This window comes from Natator depressus, chromosome 1, assembly GCF_965152275.1.
Source record: "Natator depressus isolate rNatDep1 chromosome 1, rNatDep2.hap1, whole genome shotgun sequence".
In the NCBI taxonomy this organism is placed as follows: domain Eukaryota; kingdom Metazoa; phylum Chordata; order Testudines; family Cheloniidae; genus Natator; species Natator depressus.
Genome location: NC_134234.1, coordinates 222,442,744 through 222,470,629, shown reverse-complemented (window position 1 = coordinate 222,470,629; position 27,886 = coordinate 222,442,744). Strand labels below are relative to the sequence as shown.

Below are 27,886 nucleotides of genomic sequence, written 5' to 3'. Positions count from 1 at the left end.
TTTTATTTAACCAGAGTGTTGCGCAGCGGCTGAAGCCCAGGATTAGGGTAGGTCACAGAACTAGAATGATACTTGCTCCCTTCCCACTCTGTTGCTGACTCGCTGTGTGAACTTGGCCAAATCACTTATAGCCTCATTTTCAAAGGAGTCGAGCAACTCTACCTGCTGCTGACTTGCTCAGCACTTTTGGAAATCTGTCCAGTAGTAACTGTGCAGTGTTTAGGGAGGGCTTCATTTTCAGGATGCATTTGCTAAGTCTGTTCCACTTTAGGATGCACTTGCTGTTCTTTTTTTAAGAAAACTTAGCTCTGAAATTGCTTAGCTAATTTGGGCCTTAGTCTTTCTATAACTCAGGAGACCCATCTGTAAAATGGGTTTATCTAATGTCTTCAAAGTCTCTTTAATCTTTGGCTTAAGGATGCCGTAGCAGGGCATAGTATTACTATGGGAGGAGATTTTCAAAGCCACAAATGAGAGTTGGGAGCCTACCTCCCACCTGAGCATTTAAAAATCTCCCCTGCAATTTTGGCTGTTTCACAACCTGCTATTGTAGTCTGACCTGTAATGGAAATATTGACGGTGACAAAATGATCATGCCCACATTTTTTTTCATAACAATTTTGGTGTCTTTTCTACCTGTCCTGAATATAGGATGCTAAAAAACAGTGGATCAGATGCATTTACTTAGCAATCTCTATGAAACTTCCCTTTTTGGTATAAATATTGTTTAAAGCACCGTAGGCTAAATTATACCTCTAAGAGGTGGAGATGTCTGGAGAAGAAGGGGGTGGTGATTTGAGGCATTATGGCTTCATATAGCACAGCACCTCCTGGGTGCTGAGGGAAATGCAGTGAGGAGTGAGTCCTGCCTGCTACAGACATAGCCAGTACATGCCTCCCGTGATGTCCAGTGGGAGAGGCCTCTGCAGCTCCTAGTGTTCCTCTCTGAAGCCCTGATTCAGTGAGGTGTTTAAATGTGTGCCTCAGTACCTAGCTGAAGTGAGGCTTGAGATGCTAGCATCACTTGCAAGACAGGATCCCCACCCCTGCATTACAGGTGGGAAGGGATTTCTTGTTGCCTCTCTTTCCTCTAGAGCAGTAGTTTCCAAACTCCTCCCCTCCACCCCCCACCCAAGAACTCCTTTGGCATCTTACTAAGGGTCGCAGATCCCTTTCATTTCTGTACTACCAGAAGGCCCTCGCCAGTCTAGGAACGCCCCCGCCAACGTGACCTCACACACGGTGCATGTGAGATCATGCTGTGCAGGGGGCGCTAATTTGAGAGCAAGATGGTGTTCTCCATGTGGCAAAAGTTCTGGAATGACGTTCTGGCACATTCTGGCCTTGTCTCAAGGGATGGACCCTCGTCATAACCCACAGCTGGCCTCCAGGTGTCTGAGGACCCCACTTTGTGAACCACTGTTCTAGAGCACTGGGTTTCAACCTTTTTTCATTTGCAGACGCCTAAAAAATTTGTAATGGAGGTGCAGATCCCTTTGGAAATCTTAGACACAGTCTGTGGACCCCCAGGGTCCTCAGACCACAAGTTAAAAGCCACAGCACTAACGCATCTGTGCAGAGACAGGCATCATTTTGGCCCTATTTCAGCAGGGTTCCTCTCCTTTATAAATAGCTTTTTGCATGAATAAAATGGCAATCTGGAATGCAGTTCAGAACAGTGGATCACAGCAGGGAATGCTAGGAAGTGGTTGGTCTCATTTTCTACCAACTCTCCATTTGTTATGCATGCGCCAACTTTGAGAGGGCGCCAAGTGCCAGTGAAAGTGCAGAACTTCCCCAGAGTACTATGGCGGGGACCTCACTGGAATGTGAAGCACTGAATCAGCCATCTTTGGTTGGGGTGTGAATACCAAAGCTGAACGGTCAAACTCCACATCCAGCTTTGTCCACCAGCTTTTTCACCATGTCAGATATCCCCAGGGAAGAATGTCCCACCTTTTTAACTAAAAATCCGGTGTGAATTTAATGTTGGTAAAAGGTGCTGTAATGAAAACCCTGGAGACGGCACTTCTCCACAGAACAGAGATAAACCTGGGGTTTTTCAGTAGAACCTTCTCAACATTGCTCTACCAATATGTCTAAATCCAGAAGAGAAATTACATTGCCTGTAGGGGTCATTCATTCTCTGTGTATGCTCGGTCCTTGGCCTTTCTGCTGAGTCCATCAGCAAAGATGCTAAAGAATGTTACTTGTAATGGTGGTTTTTAGAATGTTGATTTTTGTTTATGGGGAATCTGGACTGAGATTAACAATGTATTTCATGTGGACCACTGAGCAGCTAACCGATCTAGGTCAGATTGCCCTGAACTTGGTTTGAAGCCATGGCTAGAAGGCGAAAGGCCCTACTCTCAGTTCCCGTTGTTGTCTAGTGCCCCTTGGAATTTTCTCCTTTCATAGCTTTAATTTCTATTTGAATCATGTTGTCAGGAGTAAGAAGGACTTTCACGTTCCCTGTTTAGATTGGTTATAGGGCCAGCGTTCCGTTCCGCAGATGAACGTAAGGCTGTCATTCTGGTTCCATGGCATGCTATTGTTTGTAAAGGAAATAACTTTCTTTTTCTTGCCAGTAGGTTTGTCCTTTTCCATTAGACAGACACTGTGGTGAGGGAGGGGCTTGGTGGTGATAGCTTTTACTTCATCCCCACTGAAATTATGAAATGAGCGAGCATAGCTCCTTTTGTTCACATCCTTGCTAGTTATACTACCATCATCAAAAATGCCACCACTCAGCACAGCTCTGGGAAGTAGCACGCTGAACCAGCAGGGGAGTGTACACCAATGATTTCTGTGCTCCTGCAAATATTGTGGCTTACTTCATTTACAAAGGGTATAATTTGAGTTGTGATTACAGTACATGTTTAGAATATGGAGGAATTTTCCCACCAGATCAGATCAAGTTTTGATCTTAGGTTTCTGGACAAATTTGTTAGGGAATAAAACTGAATGAACAAAAGACTGTGGAATTAACATGACTTTTGCAAATCATCCATCTGATAACTCTGCTTGTATGTTATATCCCTGTCTCCTGCTCTGTGTCTATCTTGTCTATTTTTAGACCTGATCCGGCTGTGTGATCCACATGGGCAGACTGCTCTGTCTGCATGGATTTTAATGGGGCTCTGTGAAAGCACTATAGTCTGCCTGCATGAATCGCAATGCAGGACTTTCTGTTCAGCACAGGGCCATGTCTTACTCTGTACGTGTGTGTGTATGTAGTACCTAGTGCAATGGGGCCTTGATCTTAGCGGGACCTTTAAGCACTACCATAATACTGATACATATTGAGTAGTAATAATAATAGGAAACATCTTGTTTAACTGTGAGTCTTGTGCAATAGTGAGATAAATGTTACTGTATGTTGAAGAAAGTGGAAATGGCTCCTTTTATTATGCTGATTTATTTTTTGTTTAGAAAAACTACTGCAGTCCTCTGAAGTAAATACAGACGTGAACAGCAATATAATATGGTTCTCTATAGCAATGTAAATACTACAGTAAATCAACTAATTACTCAATTTTGGTAAAATGGTCTGAAGATTTAAAGTGCTAAATATTTAATAATTATGCCCGGATGCTGTTATGAGATGTAGTGCTTTGGGCATTTACTGTAGAACAGTGTGTGTATAAAATACACACACACACACACGCATATATATATATATATATATATACCCCACTATCAGATTTACATTGACTTGAAAATCCTCCCCATCTCTTCACCTCTATGTTATTTCCCCTTTCCCCCTTCAGAAAACTTCTGAGAAAACCCAGGGAAACTTATTAGGCTTTAGCAAGATGAAAACCATCACCTTGAAACCTCTCTCTAGTCCCTGGCTGCAATTTGCAGGCGTGGAACTTCCAGGGATTTGAATGTCACGCCTGCAGAGCTATAGAGCAAGTGGACCAATTGCACTCTGTGTGGTTCCCTAGCCAGTCTGGTGCATAATAAATGCTATTCGCCCCCACCACTCATACACACTTCCTTCCTTCCACCCACTTCCCCCTCCTGTCCCCTGTTTTAGTTTCACACCTCTGTTCCAAAGTTCACATTGTCCCCTCTCTCTCTCTCGCCTTCTTATTTTTAATAGCAGGAAAGAATTTCCTACACACCTCCAGCGAGCCCAGTAGTGAACTACCCTTCCTCATCACCACTACATGTCCCAGTGCCTCGAGCGATCAGGATGGAGGAAGACGCGATCAGACTGCCGGCACACCTGCGTGAGTGTTTGAGTGGTGGCTCACCTCTTGGATTGAGGAGGGAACGGGGAGGAGGAAGTGGTTAATCTGTAGAATGGGATGGGGGAACTCCATAGCTAGACATTGAGAAAGCACTAGCTGTTTGTCTTTTAAAACACTTTTTTTTTTTAACAAAGGAAATCGCTCAGAAGCACAGTGAAAACGTGCTGTTCCCCACATTATGTGTTCATTTCATGTGGCAGGAAAAATGCAGAGGACTGAATTCAACCATGACTTTCACTTCAGTAGAGTTACCCCAGGGATAAATTTGACTCAGCAAGATCACCTTGGGTGGGATGAATCTCTCAGGGCTGGATCACTTGGTGATGTACTTTGGCTCTATGTCAACACTTCTCCAACTCTGGTCGGTGAGTGTTTTTGAGCTGATGATGGTCCTCAGTGTGTTTACTGGTCACATTCAGGCTCTTCACTGCAGAGTGTGAACACCTGCAGCTGTAAAGCCGGAGGAGTGAGCGTAGCACGGTGCTTGCCAGGGTGCTTTACGTCCACAAAGAGAGGCTAACATTGGAACCAAAACTGGAGCTGATGGTGGGGCCAGAGCCTCATCTCACTGAGGTAACTTGCTGGTTGCGGGGCAGGGCAGTGATAGGTGAAACAGAGTGAAAAAGGAGCCAGTGGAATTTTTCTTGTTTACATACAATTATTCATTTGTTAAACGCCATGTCCTTAGGTGCTTCGGCAAGACAGATAGTAACACTGTATTCTAGTTGCCGCTGGATTGATGTGGAGTGGGAATGACAAATGGAATTGAGATTTTGGAGGGGAGATAGTTCATGAGACACATTTTTTCTTAAAAAACATCCCCATTATCATAAAGCATTTGAATCCCTGCCCTAAATTATCCTTCAGGCACACTCCTTTCCTCATCCCAGGGACAGAACCCAGTATTTCAGTGCTTCTAGGGTCCTGGTCTACCTCCCTCTTTGTCCCATGTTCACACCAGGTATTATGTCCTAAACTTGCCCTTAATTCACATCACCTATTCCTATTGCATCTACAATGCATCTGTTTTTGCTGCTACTGTGAAACCTGTTTTTGCCTGTTGCTTCTTCCTCTGCTGCCATTCAACGCGGGTAATACCATGTGATTAGCTTGCTGGAAAGAATGTGTGAACTGTCACTCAAATTCACTCCCATTTGGCTGGCATGAAGGTTTCCTTCTGATAGGAAATTTTTGACCCAACTTTAATTGGGAAGTGTGTTTGAAATCCACAGGGCATCCCTACCATTAGTACCTTGCATTTCTATACCTGTCTGATTTGTCGTGGAGAAAAACCATTACAGATTATTCAATAAATTTATTTGGAAGATTCTTCTACCACACCAGTTTTTCATATAGATTGCAAACTCCATGGATTCAGGGAACACATAGTCTTCCTTGTTCACCACATTGGAGCCCAGAGTGTTGACTCTCAACATACAGTTATTTTTGATTTATGTACTATATTGCTGAACTTCCTTGATTTTTTGAGATAATTCATAGATATGAAGACTGCAACGGACCATTGTGAACATATAGACTAACCTCCAGCATAACTTAAACCACAGCATGTCACCTCATGATTTCTGCAGCTAGCCCATAATTTTTTATTTGAGCGAAAGCACATCTTTTAGAAAGACATCCAGTTTTGATGTAAAGACTTTAAGTGTTTGAGAATCCACCATATTCCTCAGTAAATTGTTCCAGTGACTAATTACTCTCACTGTTAAAAATGTGTGCCCTATTCTAGTCTGAATTTGTGTAGCTTCTACTTCCAACTATTGAATCTCATTATACTTTTTCTTTTGCTAGATACTATCAGAAGTCTCTTCCCCATGTAGTTACTTTTAGACCACGATGAGTTACCCCTTAACCTTTTCTTGGTTAAACTATATATATAAATTGAGTTTCTGAACTCTGTCACTATAATGCATGGTTTCCAGACTTCAGATTATTCTTGTACCTCTTTTCCGAAACCTTTCCAGATTTTTTAACATCCTTTTTAAAGTGAGGACAACAGAACTGGACATGGTATTCCAGTAATGGTCTTGCCAGTGCTGTATACAGAGATAACTAATCTTTCTGGACCTTGGGTAATAGCAGTGAAATGGGATGCGGGATTAAGGGTAAATAATTCCTGCTGGCTCCTCTTCTATTAACTAAAGATAGATCCAAATATTGTATCTTAGATCCAAAGCTGGACTTTCCTCCAAACTTAGATAGGGTAGCTTGAATTGGGCATTTTAGTTCAGTCCATAATAGAAATAGAGGCTAGTTGTGACATTCAGATCCAGATCATGGTTTGGGTCTATCTTTGCTTTTAATCTTTAGCACTTGGCTGAGATTCAATAGCTGATGATCTTCCCCTACCCTACTCCCCCTTCATACAGTTATTTCTGAAGGCAACAGGGAGATCTGGTACAGTTTTCAAGTCACAGCCACTGAGCAGAACTATTCCCATAGCGTAGTCTAATGACTCTTAGCAAAACACAGTTAGAGCCCAGTTCTAGCCTTAACAGACAAATTAATAGGGCTATTTTCTGCTTTCATTTACACTCCTAGCAAACCAGTGGGGTTCAATAGTGTGGCCTGGGTATTACTGAGAGCATAATTTGCCCTAGGGATTGGTTTTGCCTTCTTGCTGTACTGGAATAGGCTCAAATATATTCTGCATTTGAAGGGAGAAGATAGAAATGGAAAGGAATGTCCTTGATTAATATGAAATGGGCTCCCTGGATTTAGACAGAGTGTTTTATACCTTTCTATAATAATGCCTCTATTTTAATTTTTAAGAGTACTCTTAAGACACTAACAGCCAATAGCGCCAGGACAATTAGGGCAGTAATTTCCCTCAGTGTTGTAAATCAGTCCCAAGTGTTTGGTGAGCAAATGGGCTTCAGACAGGTGACAGGGAGAGGATTTGCTCCAGGAACTGAAGTGATGGGAGTAAGAGTGGGGAAGGGGAAGGAGTGGAATGCAGCTTCCTCTCCACTACAAGTATAGGGAGAGCTCCCTCGCCTCTGCGTTTGGTGCTGTTGAAAGTCTAGGGAGAGTCCCCATCTCTCTGGCTGGTGTGGAGAGCTCCCTCTACCATTTCAATCTACTGTAAACCTTGATTTGCTCTCCCTCTCTGAGCCTCTATCCCCACCCCAATAATATGGAAGCACTATGTAATAAAACTTAATTTTGTACTGTGAGGGTCCAAAATCCTTTCTCCAAAAACACATTCCTCCCTCCAAGACTTTTGTCCTAGGCATCCAAACATATCCCTGCCATCTAATACTCATAATATTCCCCCTAACTTCCACCTTTCTGTTGCCAGCTGCTATTATGGCATTGCTGGCCACCCATCAGTGAGGAGGGTAGAAGGCCTGGTGTCCCCCACCACTAGAATTAATGTCATGCCAGGGCTCAAGCCTCTGGTAGACCCAGAGAGTAGTGTAGTTGCCAGTTTCTCCTGTGTCCTCACCATCTATTGGCAGATCAAGCATGCCACTGTGACAGATATGATGCTACCCTGGACAAACCTTATTGAAAAAGTTGATGTATCATTGTTGGCCAGGGATTGTATGTAATCCCTTGGGGGAGGGGGGACCACAGACTTTCAGGAACTAAGAACAGTGAGGGGGGTGGGTGGTCAGATTCACTCAGGTTGTAACACCTCGAGAGCTACCCGCACCTGGAGAGAGGCTCAGATATACTGGTTCATACTGGATTCTCCAAGGACCAACAAACAAAGAAAGGAATTTTGGTTAAATAGCCTGAGATAAAACTGACGTGGGGCCTTCTTTCTGATCCTGCAAACGGACAGGGCCTTCTGTCCAAGAGGGCCCCAATCCTTAGGGAAGGGTTGGAAGGATTTGGCCTACCGAGTCCCCATAAGGCTGAGGGTGCTCGTTATGAACTAATAGCTATAATGAACTTACCAAAAAACCCTTTGGTGGGGATAACCATTGAGAGCCCTTGTTGGAGTGAGGGGGTGATCCCTGGTAAGCTTATTAACCCACATGTCAGTTCTTTTATTGTTTTTAATATGTTTTCTCTGTAACGCTTTCACCTTAAGAATGAAAGTGCTGGCTTAGAAAGAGCTATGTGGTAACCCACCTGTTTACTGTCTCTGAGGAGTAAAGCAAAGCAGGCCTGCTTAGGCAGTCTGACTTTGCTGGGGAATTCACAGTATAAGGAGGGAACTGTGCAGCCTGGAAATTCCCCGGTCAGGAGTAAGAGAGATGTGTGTCTCCACACAAGAGAGATGACAGCTTAGGAGCTGGAAGCCTAGAGTGGGTGTCCTTGCTGAACCATGGAGGGAGAATACAGGTGCAGTTACTCTGAACTATGACAGTCAACTCTGCAGTTTGTGTTTTCTCTATCAGCCTGCAGAGCTGATGGATAAAAAGGATGGTCCAGTTGCTAGTGAATGCCCTTGGGTTGTGGAAGACCCAGAAATTAATTTCCTTCTCTGCCACAGACTCCTTGTGTGAACTTGGGCAAGTTGTGTAGTCTCTCTGTTCCTCAGTTCCCCATCTGTCACATGTAGATAATAGCACTTCCTTACCACACAGGGGTGTTATGAGGATAAATACATTAAAGACTGTGAAGCACTCAGATATTGTGGTAATGGGGGCCTAATAAGTACTTAGATAAATAGATATCCTGGAGGTACTTGTAAATCCCTTTTCTGACCCGAGGGATGCCACAAAAATCCAGTTTCTCTGCATTCTGTGTTTAAAAGGGCTCCCCTCCCTGTCTGGTACAATGCCATTAAGTGCTGTCTTCCTGCACTTTGGGTGATACCCTGTGGTGAGTGGTTCTTAGAACTGGACAAAGTGTAAAATAGAGTACTTAAGAGAAGAGATAGGTCAGAAAACCTTTCCCTTATGTATGTCATTATGCACTGAAACATAGACAAACATCTTTTAAAGGAGCTTTTCATCTTTTTTGCAGTGCAAGAATAAAATGGCTATTTTGCCGCCTTCTCCATATCGTCAGCAATGACTGCTGTGTTGGAATGTTCTAAACCTGCTATGATTCTCTTTGTACCCCTTTGGATAGAGAGATGCCACCACATGAAGCATAGAAATATTGAAGCTATAGAAGGAAAGGAACTGTAAACACCCCCATGTTCCCTGTTGTACCTGCTCTACTACTTTCTGCAGTTCAGTTTTAATCTCCAAGGGGTTTTCACTCCTTCCCTTAAGAGGCTATTTCAGAATCTAACAGGTCACACTGTCAAGAGGTTCCTCCTGACACTTCATATACTCCTAGTTAGACCCACCCTACACAGTTCTTCTCTGTTCTTCGTGTTTATGTCTTTCATATGTTTGGAGATCATATGTCTCCCATCTTAGTCGTAGTGAGGAAAACCATACATGTGTAGCTCTTTTGAAAGTCATTAATCAATCATTCATGCCCCCCGTTTGTTGTTGTTACTCTTCTTAGAACTCCCCACAACTTATCTGGTACTGCGATGCTCAGAACTGAACACAATGTTCCAGATGCTGTCATACCAAAACCATGTAGAGAGGAACTCTGACATCCGTGCTCCATAATGCAAAGTATTCTCTTTTTTGGGTGGTGGGAGAAGAGAGGCTTTTAAAATAGTTGGGGTCTATTTGTCAAAGCTGCCCAGTACCTGCAGTTCCAACATACTTCAAAAGCAGTTGCAGGTACTCTGCGCTCTTCAGTTTCCAGCCCTTCGTGTTTTTTAGGGTCTGATTGGCTCTGACGAGCTTCAGCGCTTTTTAACAGTAGTGGTATTGTACAGCATTGAAACATGTCCATCTTCAGCCAGTGAGGTTGCTTGATTCTCTAAACATGCCGGTGGTCCCTCGCCGTAGCGGTAATAATAGACTGTTCCATTGCCCATGTGGATAGGAGAGAGGAACTGCTAATTTTAATTCTCTACAATGAAAATATTAATGAGAAGTATTTAAATATCAGGAAGTGCTTTGCATGCACACAATTTCATCTATCTTTGCATGAGTAGCTGAATTCTTGATTCAGATGAGACCAAACTATTTGCTCTTGCCTGGTTATGAACTCCTTATGGTCTCACCCAAATTGCCCATATGATGTCACCGCTCTGTGAAAAGAGGCTTTGCCTGATCCGTTTATTAACTAAGCCATAATGTGTGGTGATGAGTAGTACATTTAAAGGGCTGCTGGATCAGGTATATTCTGAAGCAAAGCTGAGGCATTTACCAGATCTCAAATCAGTTTATTGTGAGTGTCCTACTACTGGCCGCAAAGTATTTCTCATATGCATCATCTGTTTTTAAGTGCATTTTTTTTAAAGGAAAGCAGGAAACAGTTAGGAGATGGGTGAGAGATAGTCACACTGTCATCATTGCATGGGATCCATTTTTCTGTGTAATGTCTATTAATTATGTTTCTCTATTTATTAATCTGTTGGCACCTGTTAATTATTCTACAGTTTTGGCTAGCAGTCAGAAAAGCCACTTCCAAGTGTTTAGACATATGGTTATTTAGTTACTAGAATCTTCAGTGCATTGCACTGCAAGTGTATAGAAAGAAAGGAAGAAAAAAAGAAAACCCTTCACCCTAAGCCTTATTTAAAGCAATAAAAATATTTGCTTTGGAAGGATCCTTGTGGAACAAAACTGATTGACGCACATTCAGGGAAATAAAATAAAAGCTATATACAAGACAAAGGGATTTTGAGAGATGCCCAGAATGTTAAATTAATGACTCTGGAACTAAGCCTGGTCTCACTGAAATTAGTGATTAAACTCCCATTGATTTTAACCGGACTTGGATGTGACCCTTTGTGTAATCTTTCTCTGCCATGCGCTGATTGGCTAGTTTGCCCATTCCCTCACAGCCACTTAATCTCAGCCTGGCTCCACATCTGCTCCTCGTACACGCCTACACTCCTCTGCCCTGTCTTCCTTATGCCCTTTCCTTCCATGGCCCCTTTCCCATCATTTCCCTGTCTGTTTAGCTAATCCACTTCTAACTAAACTTCAACCCACGCCAAAGAAAAAAGTCCTGGCATTAACATGACTTTTGATGCCATAGCATTGTTTGTTGTGTTTGCATGTTAGACCCCTGCCCCTACCTGGTGCCTGTCTTGGCTAGTGAGATTGTAAATTCTCTGGGGCAGGGACTGCGTACTATTCGGTGGTTATACAGTGCCTCACACAATAGGGCCACAAGTCTGGTTGGCCCCTAGCCACTGCTGTACTAAACGTGATGAATAATTTCTTGGAGAAGGAATATGTTTTAGTGATTAGAGCATGGGACTAGGATTCAGGGGCTCCAGGGCTCTATTTCTGGTCCTGCTGCTGAGCCACCCAGGCTATGTCTACACTGCATTGTAAACCTGGTTCTGTGCGGCCCGGGCCTGGCAGGAACTCGATATTTCCAAACCTATGCTTGAGCGTCCACACTGCATTGTAAACCTGGATTTACAATTGCAGGACCTGGAGCTTACAGCCATGCTAATGCATCCATACTGTGCTACGCAGACCTTTTGACTCAGGTCTGCGGCTTGACCTGTATCCACACTGCAAAATGACAGGGCTTGGGCCAGAGTCACAGCAGGACTCAGGCTGTAAGTAACCCCCCCTTCCCCCCGCCCAACAGGGTCCTATGTCACAGGTACTGTGTGCTTGCTGACCCAAGTCAGACTGATTTGTGTGTGGATGGAAGTGGGGCTCGGGCTCAAGCCTGATTCAGAGCCTGGCTTAGTGTGTAGCTTAGCACAAGACTTCCCCCCAGAAATTAAGTGATTTAACCAAGAAGGCTCTGTGCTTCATTTTCCCCATTTGTAAAACGAGGATTATACTGTAGCTCACACAGGGATAGATTTTCAAAGGCCCAGTTAGACACTCAACTGAGTTTGAAAATCTCCCCCAGGTCTGAGGTGAGACTTGATTAATATTTGTCAAGTGTTTGTAGTATCACAGGGCTTTGTCATACAGTACCTTGTTTACGTAATAAAAACGATAAAATTTAACAGTTACAAAAAATAACAGACTATTGTTTAGGCAGCTCTACTACTATTTTGCACTTCTCTCTGCCAGTTTCAAAACACTGGACAGATATAAATGAATTAAGCCACACAACTACCCTCGGACATAGGAGGAATAAAGCTCTGAAAAGTAAAGATAAAAATGCAGTGCTTTATTGCTCTCCTATAGGAATGGCAGTGCAAAATCAGTATGGAAGAGATGCAAAGGGAGACATTTAATTTGCAACAAGCTTAGCAGGGCAGCTCTTCACTAGGGATGAGCAAGACTTTATTATTGGCCCAGTTGGGAAAGCTGTGGCCTATGGACCAGGAAGATCTTCATTTGAATTTCCCCTGGAGTAACATGTGGACATGGGTAGTGAGTTGAACCACCTTGCCACTGGGGACGCCACCAAGGGCCTGATCCAGTGCCCATTTATGTGCGTCACCAGTGACTTAAATGGGTGTAGAAGTGAACCCCAAACTGGTTCCATCTCCTCTAGTATCTGGCCACCAGGGCAGATGTATCATGATTAAAATTTAAAAAATTGGTGTTGGAAGGCGTTGTTGTGAGCAGGCGTCTGCTGTTCAAGCAAGTAGTTTGCAAAAACACATTGTTGTTGTCTTACGTGCTTGTGACACAAACCCAGTTAATGCTGTGGTTATCCAGATATGCATCCGATGAAGTGAGCTGTAGCTCACGAAAGCTCATGCTCAAATAAACTGGTTAGTCTCTAAGGTGCCACAAGTACTCCTTTTCTTTTTTCTTTTTACGAATACAGACTAACACGGCTGTTACTCTGAAACCTGTTATCCAGATTGTCACTCTCCGATGGAAATGCATAGAAAGACACACCCCATTTTCTCTCCTCTCTTGCCCCAATGGGAGCTCACAAGGCAAAGTTGCGAGGGGATAGGAGCCCTGTGTTTCAGTGCATGGACAACTGGCTGCTCAGGACCAGTGGTGCCATGCCAGTCTATTGCATACGTGAAAGGTCTCACCACTGACTTTTTAGTCTTTTAAAGCATGCACACACACACATATCTCTCTTCACAGAGGAACGAGGGTGTTGTCACTTTAATTTGGGATTCAAGCAGATCGCTGTGGAATTCCCCTAGAAAGTGTGAGGAAAAATCCAAAGCAAAAGCAGCAGGACATTTATGGTATTACTGGGCTTAAAGCATTTTTAGCCTTGTCTTAAAGCGATGATGTCAAGTTCAGTGAAACCTAAAATTAACTTGTTCTTCCCCTTCCACCCTCATATGTCTCTGTATATTTTTTTACATTTGTGGGCTCATTTTTTCCTAAGAAAAATTCAGTGTCAGCAGCTCAACACTCACAAATAACCCTATAATAAAAAAAGAAACAAGAAACCGTGTGTAAGCCATGACTAAGGGATCCTTCAACAACAAACCAGCATGTGGAAAGGAATCCTTCAATAACAATAGAGCACTCATGCTATGACCACCCGTCAATAACAAATAACTTGTGTTATGAGCAGCCTTACAAGGTCAAATGAGCATGCACTGCCCAGGACTCGCAAGCAGCTAGGTAATAAACTAATGCACGCATGATATATGCAGGCAGGACAATCTGTGAGGATGAATCAAACTTCAAGATCAAGGGTTAATATTAATAATTGAGCTTTTAAAAATTATGCAGAATAGCTTACATGTCCTTTTTAATGGTTGGGTTTATTTCTGCTGTATACCTAGGTCCTTATACAGCCCCCATCTCCATAGCATCGGAGCGCCTCACAAGTATTAGTGTATGTAACACACAACTACGAGGCTGAGAGGCATTATTATCCCCATTTTACAGATGGGGAACTGAATAGCAGAAGCATTCACTGAGTTGCCCAAGGTCACATGGGAACTCTGTGGTTGAGCTGAACCCATACCTCTTGAGTTCCAGTCCACAGCCCTTACCCAGAGACTATTCTTCCCCAGTCCCTCTCCAAAAATGTACTATAGGCAAGCGCTTACGCACAATAGCTGAACACACAGCATCATTCTTTTACGTATCTGTGGCTTTTCAACAGGGCAATGTGGGGGCAGCAGTGGAGGGTACAGTTGGTGCCTGTTCCTTCCACTCCTGCTTGGTACAATAGCCGGCAGTGAAGCAATTGAAAGAAAGTTTAGAAAATGCACACAAAGTTCCCAGTTCTATCCTCAGCTGCCTGCACACAATTCCCATTGAAGTTAGTGGGCTTCGACCTATGTCTGTTAGGGGAGAATTTCTCCTATGGTGCTTGAGGCTGACATTAACCACTTTGAATGTAGGTTTTGCTTTATGCAGACCCAGCGGTGCCTGTAAAACGCCTGCAATTCATTATGAGTCATTCATCCTATAGAACTGGGCTGTAGTTTATGGTGTTGCAGGTTAATAAATAGCCACTAATGGCTGGGCTTTCCAGAGTCAGAACACCAGGGATAGTCACTTGGCACCACTTCTTTACTTGTGAATCTTTTAAAAAATCTTAAGACGGGGCTAGCACTGACCTGACAGGTTGGTTACGTTTGTTTAGTGCATATGCCTGACAGGGTTCAATCTCCGTACACTCGTCCACTGAAAGCTTGGCATGGCTCGCATTTACAGCAGGGTCAAGCAGGTGTGCAGCACTTAAATAGAATAGAAAATGGAAACACTGAATTAAGAATTGACCAGCTACACTAAATGTGTCCATTCTGGTGAGCAGCTGAACCTTAATCAACAAACTCTTTCACGCTTGTTTTCGAAGCATGCTGGCTTTGTCCAGGGGGTTCTGCAGCAGTAGAAGGAAGGCCTGATGGAATCCTTCCCTGAGGCTGTAGCAAATTGCTCCCAGCCACTACTGCTGTTTTTGACTCAGAGGCAGCTAAGCCCTTGCCATATGGGGGTTTGGCCAGTGGATCCTTGTAGCTGCAGCTCCACTGGGCAGGTCTTATTTATTATTTGTGTTTCACAGTAATGTGTGAGGCGCTATGTGTGCACCTAAGAAGACATGGACCGTTCTACTAAGAGCAAACAATCCTGCACCCATCCCCTCGCTGGCCCTCCTCCTATCCCAGCCCTGTAGCATACTGAAGGTGTGGAACCCTTGCGTAGGCTTTTGGCAGTATGCACTCTCTGCTCAGTGGAATGGCACTGATTCCACTGCCTGTTGGATGCGGGGAAGAGGGGAGGAAGCAAGGAACGGGGGACGTGTTTTTAAACACAATTAGCGGATACAAAACTGTACCCTATTTGTCTTGCTCTACCCTAACTGGTCAGCTGTAGTCATTGCATGTGTTAACTGGGCTCTTCACCATAGTGATTAATTGTGATGACATTTTCTAGTGAAGATATGCCCTAAGTGCATGAATAGTTGGGAAGGAGATGCTGTGTGGTTAAGAAATGGTGCTGCAGGTACTAGAGAAAGAGGTGGGTTTTTTTAAACCTTATTAATTGAGTTCTCAGCACTTTTCTCTTTCAGTGCTTTGGAAAGATTTTATGTTTCCCTCAGGTGACTTAAAGGCTTCTAGTTTGCAGTGCAGACCTCCTAGTGGGGCTGTGACCTGGTCAGAAGCACTGACTCTTTTTATTTAAACCCACCAGCACCCAAAATACACAGTATATTTTTGAAGGGAAATTTCCTTTTTGGGTTTTTGTGCCTCTGAAAGAATTTCCGATGTAGGCAGACAGTAATTCCCAGCTACATGCTTCCTGATAAGGAAGCAGTTTCAATAAATGCAGCTAAAAATAGCTACCTTTTTATTTTAAAATACTTCGAGAGCTTTGTTTACCCTTTCTTTCTGTTTGCTGAAAGAGGGGTTGGCTTATGATCAGAGTTTCAGGTTTTTCACCTTTGGGCTCCATAGATCTATAACTTCAGATTCTAATTGCATTGACTTAGTCTTTTATCTTTACAAGGCAGATAAATTGAGTTACGTGAAGTTTAGAAGGTGTGTGCGTCTGTCTTTTGCACAAGATCTTAAAAACCAGTGTCCAATCACAGTTGCATGGGGGGCATTGAAGACCCCCAGGGTACTTTTCATACAAGCAGAAGTTTGCTCAGTGTTTTGAGCAAAACTCATCCTGCCTTTGCTGTGTGCTGGCTTAAGCCCCAGAGGAGGCTGAATTTTGGTGCCCCTGTATGTATATAGTTTCTTAAAGTGCTTCATGGTCTTTCAGAATTAATGCGCTATATAAAAGTCCATTATTTTTATGTATTATGGAGGTGCCATATAGTGGCTCCATAGTTCTGGCTTAAATAGGCTTAAAATTGGGCATTCATTCCTGTTTTGTTCTAAAAGTTGGTTTCCGATTGGTGTGGAATTTTGCACAGAGTTAGTTTTTAAGCCTTTTGAATTTCTCGTCTAATTTTTGTTTGGTTTCTCTTCATACATTTTTAATAGGAAGTCTGTGAACTTGGGCTCTGGGTGAAATTTGTTCACAGCAGTCCTACTTTTATTGTTGACCAATATATCTTATCAAACATTGTCTGTCTACACAAAACTTGATAGAGAGGGGGCCCTGAGTAAATCTGGGCAATAGGTAACTTTTAAAAAAAACAAAATCTTTTTTAAAGTTGGATTTAAGGTCACTTTTACATATTGTTCATGTTATGACTGAAAATGTCTGCACTGTGCACACAAACTTGATTGTTTTATGGGGCTTGGGCCCACATTAAACCATCTCCATCAAGAGCTACACGTCACTGTCAGATTTTATCCTACACTAGAGAAGGGTTCACATTGTGCTGCTGACACAGGAGGGTTCAAGTCCGGCTGTTCGTGGCTAAAATATAATCTGTCAGCAGCTGCACTTCTACAGCCTTCCCACCTCCCCTTTAAGCATTAAAAAAAACCTAGGAAATTAATACACAAAAACCTTTGCTGTGAAGCAGTTAGCGCTGCTACACACAACATACCAGACACAAACCAAGAGAAATGAAGGAAGTGAAAAGGTAAGCCACTTTAACAGCACATACCTTCTACTACTCCACCTGCAAATAATTTACCATACCCACTACTATTCTACACCACAGACCATGCACTGCAACCTTAACTCTGCGCCACTGGGGATACCAACCTTACATCACCCCCTTATACTGCCCTTCTGCTCACAACCCTTTACCAAAATACCCTCTCCCAACACAACCAGCTGCTACATCAAATATCCACAACTGCTAGTGTTGTTGGAAAAATAATATGGTCAAGAGGTGCATGCAGGAAGGGAATTAAAGGGGGAGCAGAGTTAAGGAATGGAAGGGGACAGACCTATGGGATCATCCTGCTCATCCCACTAGCAAGGCAGGGTTGTTCCCTGCAGCCACGTACCAATTCACCAGACTAAGACCTCACCTGCACTGGTCAGCACCATTCTCATTTCTCCTTTCCCTACAGCCTGCAGATAGTGATGGAGGGGAGGGTTAGTGAGGGTTGCTGGCCAAGTATCAGTGGCCAAACCCTGAAGCATATCTTGGAGTGCTTTGTCCGGTCTAGTTCTTCATAGACAGGATTAAACAGAGGAGAGTGACTCTTTCCTTTCACTTGATTATTTCAGGAGGTAAGCTGTAAGTATTGGCTTTGATGGACTCAGCATTGACTGGGTGCTTTTGTATCCCTTTTGCAATACACAGTACACTTGCTACATTAAATAATAGTGGTGAAGCCATTGGTAAGACTTCCTAGGCTCTGAACGGCTTCCTAGGCTCTGTGACTCAGGGTTAAATGAGCAGTTCCAACAGGTTCATCCAGCAGCGACTAGATCAAATAATTTCCCTTCTCCTCCCCCTCATCTACTTCACAGGATATTATGACTTGTGGCCAAATCCTACCCAAAAAGGCATTCAGCTGCTGTCAGAGCCCCTCCTTTTGGCCTGTTGGGCCTGCTCTGGGCTGGCCTGGAGCCCAACAGATTGCACAAGGGTGCAGCTGCTGGTAGCTCCCTCTTTGACCTCAGCCATCTATATTCACTGAAATGCCATCCAAGGGCTGAGCACTTGTCCCTTTAGACAAGTTCCTATGTAACCCGTTGAGAATATAGTCTACTAAAAAAAAAAAAGATACCTGAAGCTTTTTACCTTCTGGCTTCTGTGCTTTGGGGCTGCACAGAGTAGGCTGATCTGCATGTATAGGCCATACCATGTATCCTCAACTGGCCCATGGAACATGCCCAATTAAAATACCATATTAATTAATTATGGGGAGAAGCTGCTGCTGGCAAAAGAACCAAGGCTTCCAGTTTATAAAGCGAATGCTTTGATGCTGAGCTTTAAAGAACATTTCCATCAGCTCAAGCCAGAAGAAAGATCCTGTGATATTTAAACCCTCCCTCCTTTCAGACTCCAGAGTTCAGAGTCCTACTACCCTTGGAACAAACAAAAAAACAAAAAAAAAAAGAGGCAGGGGAAGTAGGGGTGTTGCAAAAACACAGTTGAGGATGTTAGCTGGTGATGAAAAAATTTAGGCTGGACTAGGAATGAGAGTAGGGGTTAGTGCTGCAGCCCTAGTGTAGCGGAAATAGATACCCGCTGAATGAAAATAGAGGGTGAAATCCTGGCTCATTGAAATCAATGGGAGTTTTGCCATTCAGCGGGGCCAAGATTTTACCCAGAATTCTTCATTTCCCTACATAACTGCTGCTTTGGACAATGATTAGGGGAAGAAAGAGGTCTCTTGGGTCTTGTGCAATATTCAGAAGAATTTCTCTCTTTCTACTTCCTCCTTCTCCATATTGCAGAAGGAAGTAGCCCTGGTTCAGGCGGGTCCACAAACCAATTACTCATTTCAGTTCTGCCACTTAGTGTGGCCTAAAGGATTTCCTGATGGTGGAAATCTCCCTTGATGTATGAAGGTTCCTCCTTCCTGCTCTCTCTTTCGTTCTGATTTCTTCCAAACAATCTGTCTCCATCAGTATTTAACCCCTCACTGGCTTTCACTTCCTCAATGGGCCTTGGGGAAGGCAGCTTGTCAAAAACCACCCTTGGTGTGCAGATACTTCTTGTTCCCCTATTTCTGTGTGTCACACTTCTGACTTTGTATCCAACTTCCTTGGAAACTTCCTGAGTGACCGTATTGCCTCTGGGCCATTAGGTGCATTATTCTGGGTAGTCACTTCTGTGTTGTTGTAAGTCTAATTAATCATTGGGGCATCTTGATCTTTTTTATAGGGGTATTCTTTTTACTACTGTTTAAAGCCAAATAAATAACGATTGATACTCTGAGATAATATGTATCATCATTATTGAACCTATAAGACCCAATTCACCATTGCCCTGCACTTTGTGGTGGTGTTTGCACCATTACAAAGTAAGCATAAAATACTACTGGATCGGCATGGTCACATTTTACACCCACTTTGCACTGACAACACACATTGCAGAGCAATGGCAAATAGGGATGCGTTGCAGTAGAAGTTAGAGGCCCCAGTCAGGTTGGAACCCATTGTGCTGATGCTGTGCAAACGTACTAAAGAACAATTTCTGCCTGGCAGAGTTTAAACGCGATGGCCCTGATCCTGCAAACCCTTATACCCATGATTAACTTTAAGCCCATGAGTAGTCCCATACAAATCAGTGGGACTGATCATCTGTGTAAGTGTTTGCAGAATTGGAGCCTACATTAAGACAAGATGCAACAAGCTAGTATGAAAAATAAGCAGAGGGGCTGGAGAAAGACAATTAAGGGAACACTTACAGGAAGGTATGGTTAGGTAGACTGGCTATGTTCACAATTGACAGGCCTAAGGAAATGAGACATTAATGATGTCAGTAGTCCCTGCTGGCCCCATGCCTACCTATTAGCAGGACATGCATTAGTGCTGGACAAATCACAAAAAGTTTGCAGTCTGGTTTAGTTCTGCTCAACACCCAAAAGTAATAATAAATAGTAATAATACTACCTAGCTCTTTTCATCAATAGATCTCAAAGTCCTTCACCATCTTTTTATGTATTTATCCTCACAATACCCCTGTGAGGTAGGGAAGTGTTCTTGTTGCCATCTGAGACACAGAGAGGCTAAGTGACTCTCTCAAGGTCACACAGGAAGTCTGTGGTAAAGCAAGGAATTGAACCTAGGTCTCTCAAATCCTAGGCTAGACTGAACTAGGTGATTGCCTTCCCAGACCTGTTGGATATGCAAAGTTAGGGTGGAAATCTCTTGGTTACAAGTCTTCTCATGAGAGTTCTGATAGCGTCCAGTTGGGCCAGAGTTACCACAAGAACACAGACTCTCACACAGCCTGTTGGTGCTTTGGGACAGAACTTGGAGATGCAGCAGAAGCGCACAAAAATTAAAGTTTTTGAAAATTCAAAGTTTGGGTTTAGTTTTTGTAGAAGTTTCTAATTTTATCTAAACTGGGTCACCCATCCATCACTATGTACATATATGTAGGGATAAGTCTACACAACAAAGGAAAACCCACTGCACCAAATATGAGAACCTGGGTCCATAGACTCGGGTTCGCAGGTCTCAGGCTGTGGTGCTAAAAGTAGCTGTGTAGACATTCCCATTTGGGTTGGAGCCCGGGCTCCAAGACCCTCTCCGCTTACCAGGTTTCAGAGCTGGGCCTCAGCCAGAGCGGGAACATCTACACTGCTATTTTTAGCTCTGCAGCCCAAGCCCCGTGAACCGAGTCAATTAACCTGGGCTCTGAGAGTTGGTGCTGTGGGTTTTTCTTTGCAGTGCAGACACACCGTAGATGTTCAAACCCCTTGGCGATAAGCCTGGTATAAATGCCTAGAAAGACAGGTGTTATGCATGCATGCATGCACTATTTATTACACTTCTTTCTCTTCAGCTCTAATTAGCACCTACTGCGTGATATAACCATTTATCTTGTACATATTTGATAGATTACTGCAGTTGCTCAGAAACACTGTTCTTTCAAAAAACATGGTGGATACTGCACGGACATACCCCACATTAACTCTCCCAGAAAGATTCAGAGTGCCATAGATGCAAAATAATAATAATAATTTTAGCTATGTAAAATATGCACTGGGGAGTGAAAAGTTACTGTGTTTGTGAAATAATGTTAGAATTCAGCCAGTATTTCACCAGAGATGGTCTTCAAATTGGGCATTATAGTGTATGCTGTACAGTGGAGGCTCTAGGTTGAAACTGTAGGTGAGGCAGTACAACTTGCCTTCCCTGCACTTCGTGCGTGCTCATTAGTTGAGGAGTCATTAGAAAGTGCTGGATGCTTTTCTGGGCCTTTTACTAAAGGCCCTCTGTTGCTTTGTAGCCTTTTAATGTAAGATCTGATTTACACACCGTTTTTGTACTACTGTAAATACAACATCTTACAAACTGATATACTTAAATCGGTATAACCTCATAGTGTGGACACAGTAATACCAGTATAAAGGTTCTTGTTGTGGTACCTTTATCCCAGAATAACTGCGTCCACAGTAAGGGGTTGTACTGCTTTAACTCTATTGTTTCCCAAATCACTATAGCTAAAGTGGCACAAAACCTGCGGTTAGACCAGCCCTAAAGTGCACATGTGCATTGTCCTATCTGGGGCACAGGAACAGCTGTACTTTGTGGATTGTCACCTGGAGAAGCAGGGTCCATGTCTTCCTTTGTGTCTATACAGCACCTAGCATATCCTTACTATTTGAAATAATAACCATTAATACCAATAATAACCATTAACAGCTCCAGCTCCAGATGCCACCTAGCATTAGGATAAAAGTAAATCTCTTTTACTTTAATTTTATTGTCTTGTTTGTGTGGGGGCAGAGGCCCAGGTTCTCTGATGGCAGAGCACTCAGTGATACAGTTGTGGGGGCCACGACACAGGAAAATCTCATATCCAGAAGGAAAGCTGAGGGTGGTCCATCAGGAAGATAAATAAATACTTGGTGTGGGAAACTCCATGAAATTTTATGTTACATTGTGAACCTCCTCTGGCTTCAGGTTTAACCCACATTAATCAAAGGATTCTGTTGATCAAAAGTTAGCTGAAGTGCTCAAACCTTTCAAGCTGATTTTATGCTTTTGCACCAAAATTGTCAGAAATAGGCAGTTTTGACACACAGACCAGGTGAAACACAATGGTTTTGAGCGAGATCTTTTTGAGATATTGAGTTCATTCAAAACCAGTCCTCAGTGTGACACTTGGCAGTGCAAATGTAGCATGCCTAAATTGATACCCAAAAAAAAGCAATATGGCCAAATTTCATGCTGCCTTAACCCTGGGGTCCTACAGAGAGCCAGAGAACTTGCAGGAAACAGTGAACATTCCAGTAGTCACCATTGTATACACTAGTGGTCTCATCTGCACTGTCATTTCTATTTTGTTGGGAACCCAGTGACTACACTGTGGTTCTCCAATTGTACCTTGGGTGCTAGGGCAGTAGCATGAGTTTCCCCAGGCTCCTGCCTTGCCCAACATGAGCTATATTTTAACTATGACAGGTGACTACGGTGTTTGTGCTGAGGAAGCTACTTACAGTAGCTGTTCCAGTGCAGACATCATGTGAGCCTATATATTCCGTGTGTGTATCTTTGTGGGTGAGAGAGAGAGATCCTGAAGGGCTGTTTTAGGTGATAATTAACTCACAAACTAGAGACCATGGATAAAAGTGAAGCAGGGAATTTGCCTTTCAGCAGTTCTAACAAAAATATAAATCAATTGAAGAGGCAACAGGGCAGGTTATTTGGAGAAGGAAGGAACTGGAGAGAATGCAGCCAGCCACCTGCTGGAATTTGGGGTTCAAGAAGCAGATCTCTGGGGTGAACTGACTTAAGCCTTAGAGAACGAGGAGGAGATAAGGAGTCTCAGGGTTAAGATGCACAGGCCTCCAGAGGATCATAAATTCCCCTTATATCTTTCTTTGTTCCTTGGTATCTAATCTTTTCCTCTCAGTGTCTTGGAATATGAAATAGTATAATTAAATTGGTTCCTATTACCCAGCCATTATTGGCAATCTAAGTGGGGACAAGATCCAGTTTAATCCTAGAGCCCTGTATATAGCCCTATCTCCTCCATCCAATACATAATTTCAAGTTCAGCTCCACTTCCCCTATTGCTCAGACCCCAACCTGCAGGCATTTCGGTTTCCTTGCCTCAGTCATTCTTTTCAATTATTGTTAACTGTTACTTGTGATTTGCAATGGGAAATTAAAAACTTACTGGAAGTCTAGCAGTGCTTCTGATCCATGTTCCCTTTGCTAAGGTGCTTCATGAAATACGGTATATTATTATTCACTTTAGCTCAGCCGCTCTTGGCTCTCGGCCAATTAGTGATTCACAAGATGTCTGTGAGAATCATTTTTATAAGCCTGGCTCCTCCACCACCCCACTTTACTTAAAAATCCTCACTGTGAAAGTTTATTTTAAATAAAACCACCACAGACCAAGAGCAATTGGTAGTTATACAGAACAGAAAACTGTTTCCAAAGGCCCATCAGATGTGATCTAAGATTAGATGAAGAATTTGTCTCTGATTTCCAAGTAGGGAATTTGGGGGGGAGGGACATCGTGGGGACTGCAGTTCGCCCCCTCATCCCCTGTCATTTCTCAGCAATCCCAACTGTGTGTATGTCCTGTGTATCTCTCTCCTGTAGAACAGACTCAGAAACTAATCTCCTCTGAATACTCCTGGGTGTCTGATGTGTGGGGGGGGGGGGATGAGGGGGAGTGCGCGTAAAACCAAATGCAGTGGAGTCTCTGCATGCTCATGTGAAAACAGAGCCGTTGATCCCAGCATTCCGGCTGCAGCAGCAATCCAGGGGTGTTTTCGGCGCTTGCATGCCAAAGTCTCTTCACATGTCTCTGCTCAAAGGCATGAGCTGGGCTCGCTTCTGAGGGAAATTTCCTTTTTGGGGAAGTTGCTGCAAAGGAATTTCCTGTGTGGGCAGACAGAGCTTCCTGACTTGAAGGCTTCTTGGAAGGGAAACCGTTTCATAATGAAATGACAAATTAAAGACATACCAGCCTGGTTCACTTCAAAACAGCTATTGAGAGAGCTCAGGCAGTGCACCATTATACTCCTGCGCAGAATGAAAATAAATTGCATCCTGACAGGAGTCTCTATCCTGGAGAATATCCTTCCCTCCTGCCCCGCCTCCCCACTGGTCTCACTTTCTGCCACCCCCGTTATTAGCTGCCATCCCAGCTATCTTTTACAGCCCCCTCCAAACAGCAGGTAAGTGGGTGTATAGCTCAAGCTGCTCTGTTGAATATCTGAGCTGCTGCACCTCTTCCCCACAAAGCAGGCAGCCTACATCACTTTAAGCCCCATGGGGCAGTTTAAACAATTTCAGGGCCCCTTGTGAAACCATTTGATTGGCATCTCAACTGCAAGGCCCAAAAATCCTGAATGCAACCAGCACAAAACTCTTATGCCATGGCAGCTGGTGTGGGGGGTGGAGGAGGGTGGAGGGGGAATTGGTCCCACGGAACGTTGACAAGCATGTTTATGTGATCATGAAGATAGTTATGGGGATTGCAGGTACAGATTTCCTGTTAAATAAGAGGGAAGAGAACTTTCAGTATACCCCAACAGGGGCACAATGCAGAGGCGAAGCATCCTAATTCCCCAGAGGGCTCAGGTTAGCAGCATGGAGTTTTCAGCAAGCACAAAGCAGCATGTGCTCCTGCCCCATATTGCACCAAAGTGAGACCTGTAAGCACCACACTAGCACTGATGGTTATCCATGACCCGCAGAACCACTGTGGCTGTAAGTTTGCCAGACTGTCTGAACTGAGTCAGAGCCCTATTCTGTGAAGACTACCAGAAATCATCCTCCCTGCTTTTTTTCTTGCATGCACACGTACATAGACATGCACAGAGTGACTGAACACATGCCTTCCAGTTGGGGGAAAACATTTAGATGCATTTTGCTTCACATTTCTGTGCCTCAGCTTTCCCATCTGTAGAATGGGGATGATCATAGTACCTATTTTTGTAAAGTGCTTTGCAGGCTACAGATGACAAGCTCTACGTAAGTACTCAGTAATTTTATATCCTTTGGCCAGCCTTCTCGTCTTTCTTTCCAGCCTCCCCCTTTGATTGATAATTAGAGTTGCTCTAACATTCTGTGACAGCCCCACAAAGTGTGCATACCTTATTTGGCCAGGTTGTCAAACACAGTATTTAGTGCTTTTACTCTGTGGAAAACTCCTCGCCTTTTTCCATTGCTGTGAGATTCTGTTGGAGTTTCCAACATCCAAATCACTGGTGCAACATTGCCAACTCTCAGAATTCTGTTGCAGATCTTGTGCTCCTTTTATTTTTCCTTAAAGCCCCAGTTCCTTCTTGTTCATTTTTGTAAAAAAATGTTTTTAGCCCTCATGGTTGCAGAAAAAAACTTGAAAATCTGACGCAGAGCGGCTCAGAAATCAAAATGCAAATAAAAAGGACCCCAAATGTATTATTTAAAAAACCCTCAAGAGTTTTAAACCAATCTTATAATTTGTTGGGGATCTGATTTGTGTTTTTCCAACACTTGGGATTGGCAGTTCAGCAGGTGATAGTTTAGAGTCAGGACTTTGATATCAGTTTGTCAAGAGAGATGTTTCAGCAACAACAGTGCGTATTTGTTCATCTAGGCAATGTGAGGGATGAAGAGGAAAGTACTATAACTAGTACACTGCTTAGTGTGATTAGCGTAATGATTTACCATGCATAAAGCAATACCATGGAGGCACATCGGATAGTAAGGCATGATCAGAACTGGTTCGCAGCAGAGAGAGAATATTACGATTCCTGAAAGCAGAGTAGGGCCCATGATGGGAAATGCCAGCCCTACAGCAAAAGCACAGGTGGTTAGTAGGAAAAACAGACGTTTGCAACAGTGCTTAGCCCTCTCATTCTTCCATGCTTTTAAGTATCACTAGCTCAGTGAGAAAAGAAAAACAAAAGGTTCACAACAGAAAAGTCCTCACTAGAGCTTGGGCTTGCATTCAAATACCCTTTTTCCTGCCTGTACTGATGACAATTCTGTGTTGTGGCCCACATGGCAAAATTGAGTATAGCTCTACCTGGTGCCACAGATGTGCCAGTTTAGGAAGAAGGTGGCTGGGGGCCAAGAGATCATGGAGCACTCAACAATGAGGGGTATTATAGAAGTTCCTGGTTGTTCGGGTTTTGTTTTGTTTTGTTTTTTAAATCCATATTGCAAGTCCTGTGGCATTTTGGATGCTATGATATCATTTGTAGAAGTAGGGCTTACAATGGGGATTGGGCTCTCCAATATGGCATCCACACAATAAGTGTGTCTCTGTGCTATTTAAAAAGGCTTAGAGACTAAATTAATAGTATTCTCTGAAAGTGGTCCCTCTGGACAAGGTTGAAGCATACTGGTGGGGTCTTGCGTGGAAGCTTGCACTACTGCTACCCATGCTGTATTTGCTTATTATTATTGTACTTTGCAGCACCCAAATGTGTGCTCGATGCTTCACAATGCAAATACAAGGAGCAAATAAACAGAGGGTTTATGCCTTTTCTTCTGTCACCACCTTTTTATAGCATTAAATTAATTATTAAAATCAACCCACAAACCAGAATTTTGTTAAACTAATCTCCATGTCAAGAAATTCCATCCAAATTCCTTTAGTGTCAGCCCCTTTGTTCAAGGGAATTTGTTCTTTTCTTCTTGCACTTGACACAGGCTCAAATAGCTCTGTGATTTATCACCCCTCTTTATTCCCTTGTTAAAATCTGTTAATCTTCTCTCTCTCTCTCTCTTTTCCTTCCCCACCCACCCCCAAAAGAATACAGACCTGGTTTCTCTAAGGTTTTTGAATAAGAACAAAAGAAAATTACTTTTAATCCACTCAGACCTCAAATCCAGGTAATATCCAGAAGTAGCAGCAGGAGGAAAGCTAAGTGGGAACACAATTGTTAATCTGTATGTAGAACAGCACAGTTCCACTAAGCCTTTCATAACGGAGGTTTACATTGCTAATAAGGTGCACTCCAGGCTTACTGTTCAGTTTAACCATAGCAATTTCCAGTAAAATGCAAGGGGAGAGACTTAATTTGTGCTGGGTCCCCCACCCCTTGCTTTAAGGATATACACTGGTAGTTCTTGGCATGAAATCAAAGCAGTGCTGGAAGGAAATGCTGTAGAAAAAGGACATTAAAATCACAGCCACGGTTCTGGCCTGATAGTCTATTAGTTTTGTTCCTACTTCCCCAAAGAAAATCCAGATATGATTCCTAGTGGTCTCTCTCATGGGCAGCGCGTGGACTGCTGGGTCGGGGAGCCCGCCCTAGCCGGGACCACAGCACAGGGGAACTGGGAAGAGCGGGTCAGAGTGAGAAGCAGGAGGAGTCTGGGGACAGAGTATGGGCAGGGCCATGCCTGGCTGTTTGGGACGGCACAGCCTTCCCCAGCCTATGATACCCACTGCCCATGGTCTCTGTTGCTTTTTGGGTTGGCAGGAGCTGGGAGTTTTATACCCCACTCCTGGCAGTAATGTTTCAGTTGCTCACTCCTGACCTCTCTGATCAACTAAGAAGTAGCAGCAATGGATTCTGCAAAGACTCTTGGCAATCCTTCTTATCAAAAGGATAGTAGCTGCGACACAGGGTTTTTGAGGAGGGAGGAAAACCAGGAAGCTTCTTGGAGGTTTCAGGAGGGATGTGGAACGATGCACCTGCCACCCACGTCTCCCAGTCATGTTTGTGGTTTTAAAGCCTTAGCTCCAAATTCTGCCCTACACTGCATATGATG

At 43.5% G+C, this 27,886-nt stretch overlaps 1 protein-coding gene across 1 annotated transcript in view; it reads left to right on the top strand.

Moving 5' to 3' along the window:
• The window catches only part of ETV6 (ETS variant transcription factor 6), a 165,357-nt gene that overhangs the window by 55,787 nt on the left and 81,684 nt on the right, over positions 1-27,886 (top strand). Inside the window, exon 2 of the mRNA XM_074936347.1 lies at positions 4,109-4,238. Coding sequence (XP_074792448.1) covers positions 4,109-4,238 — 130 coding nt within the window. The remainder of the gene's footprint in view (positions 1-4,108; positions 4,239-27,886) is intronic.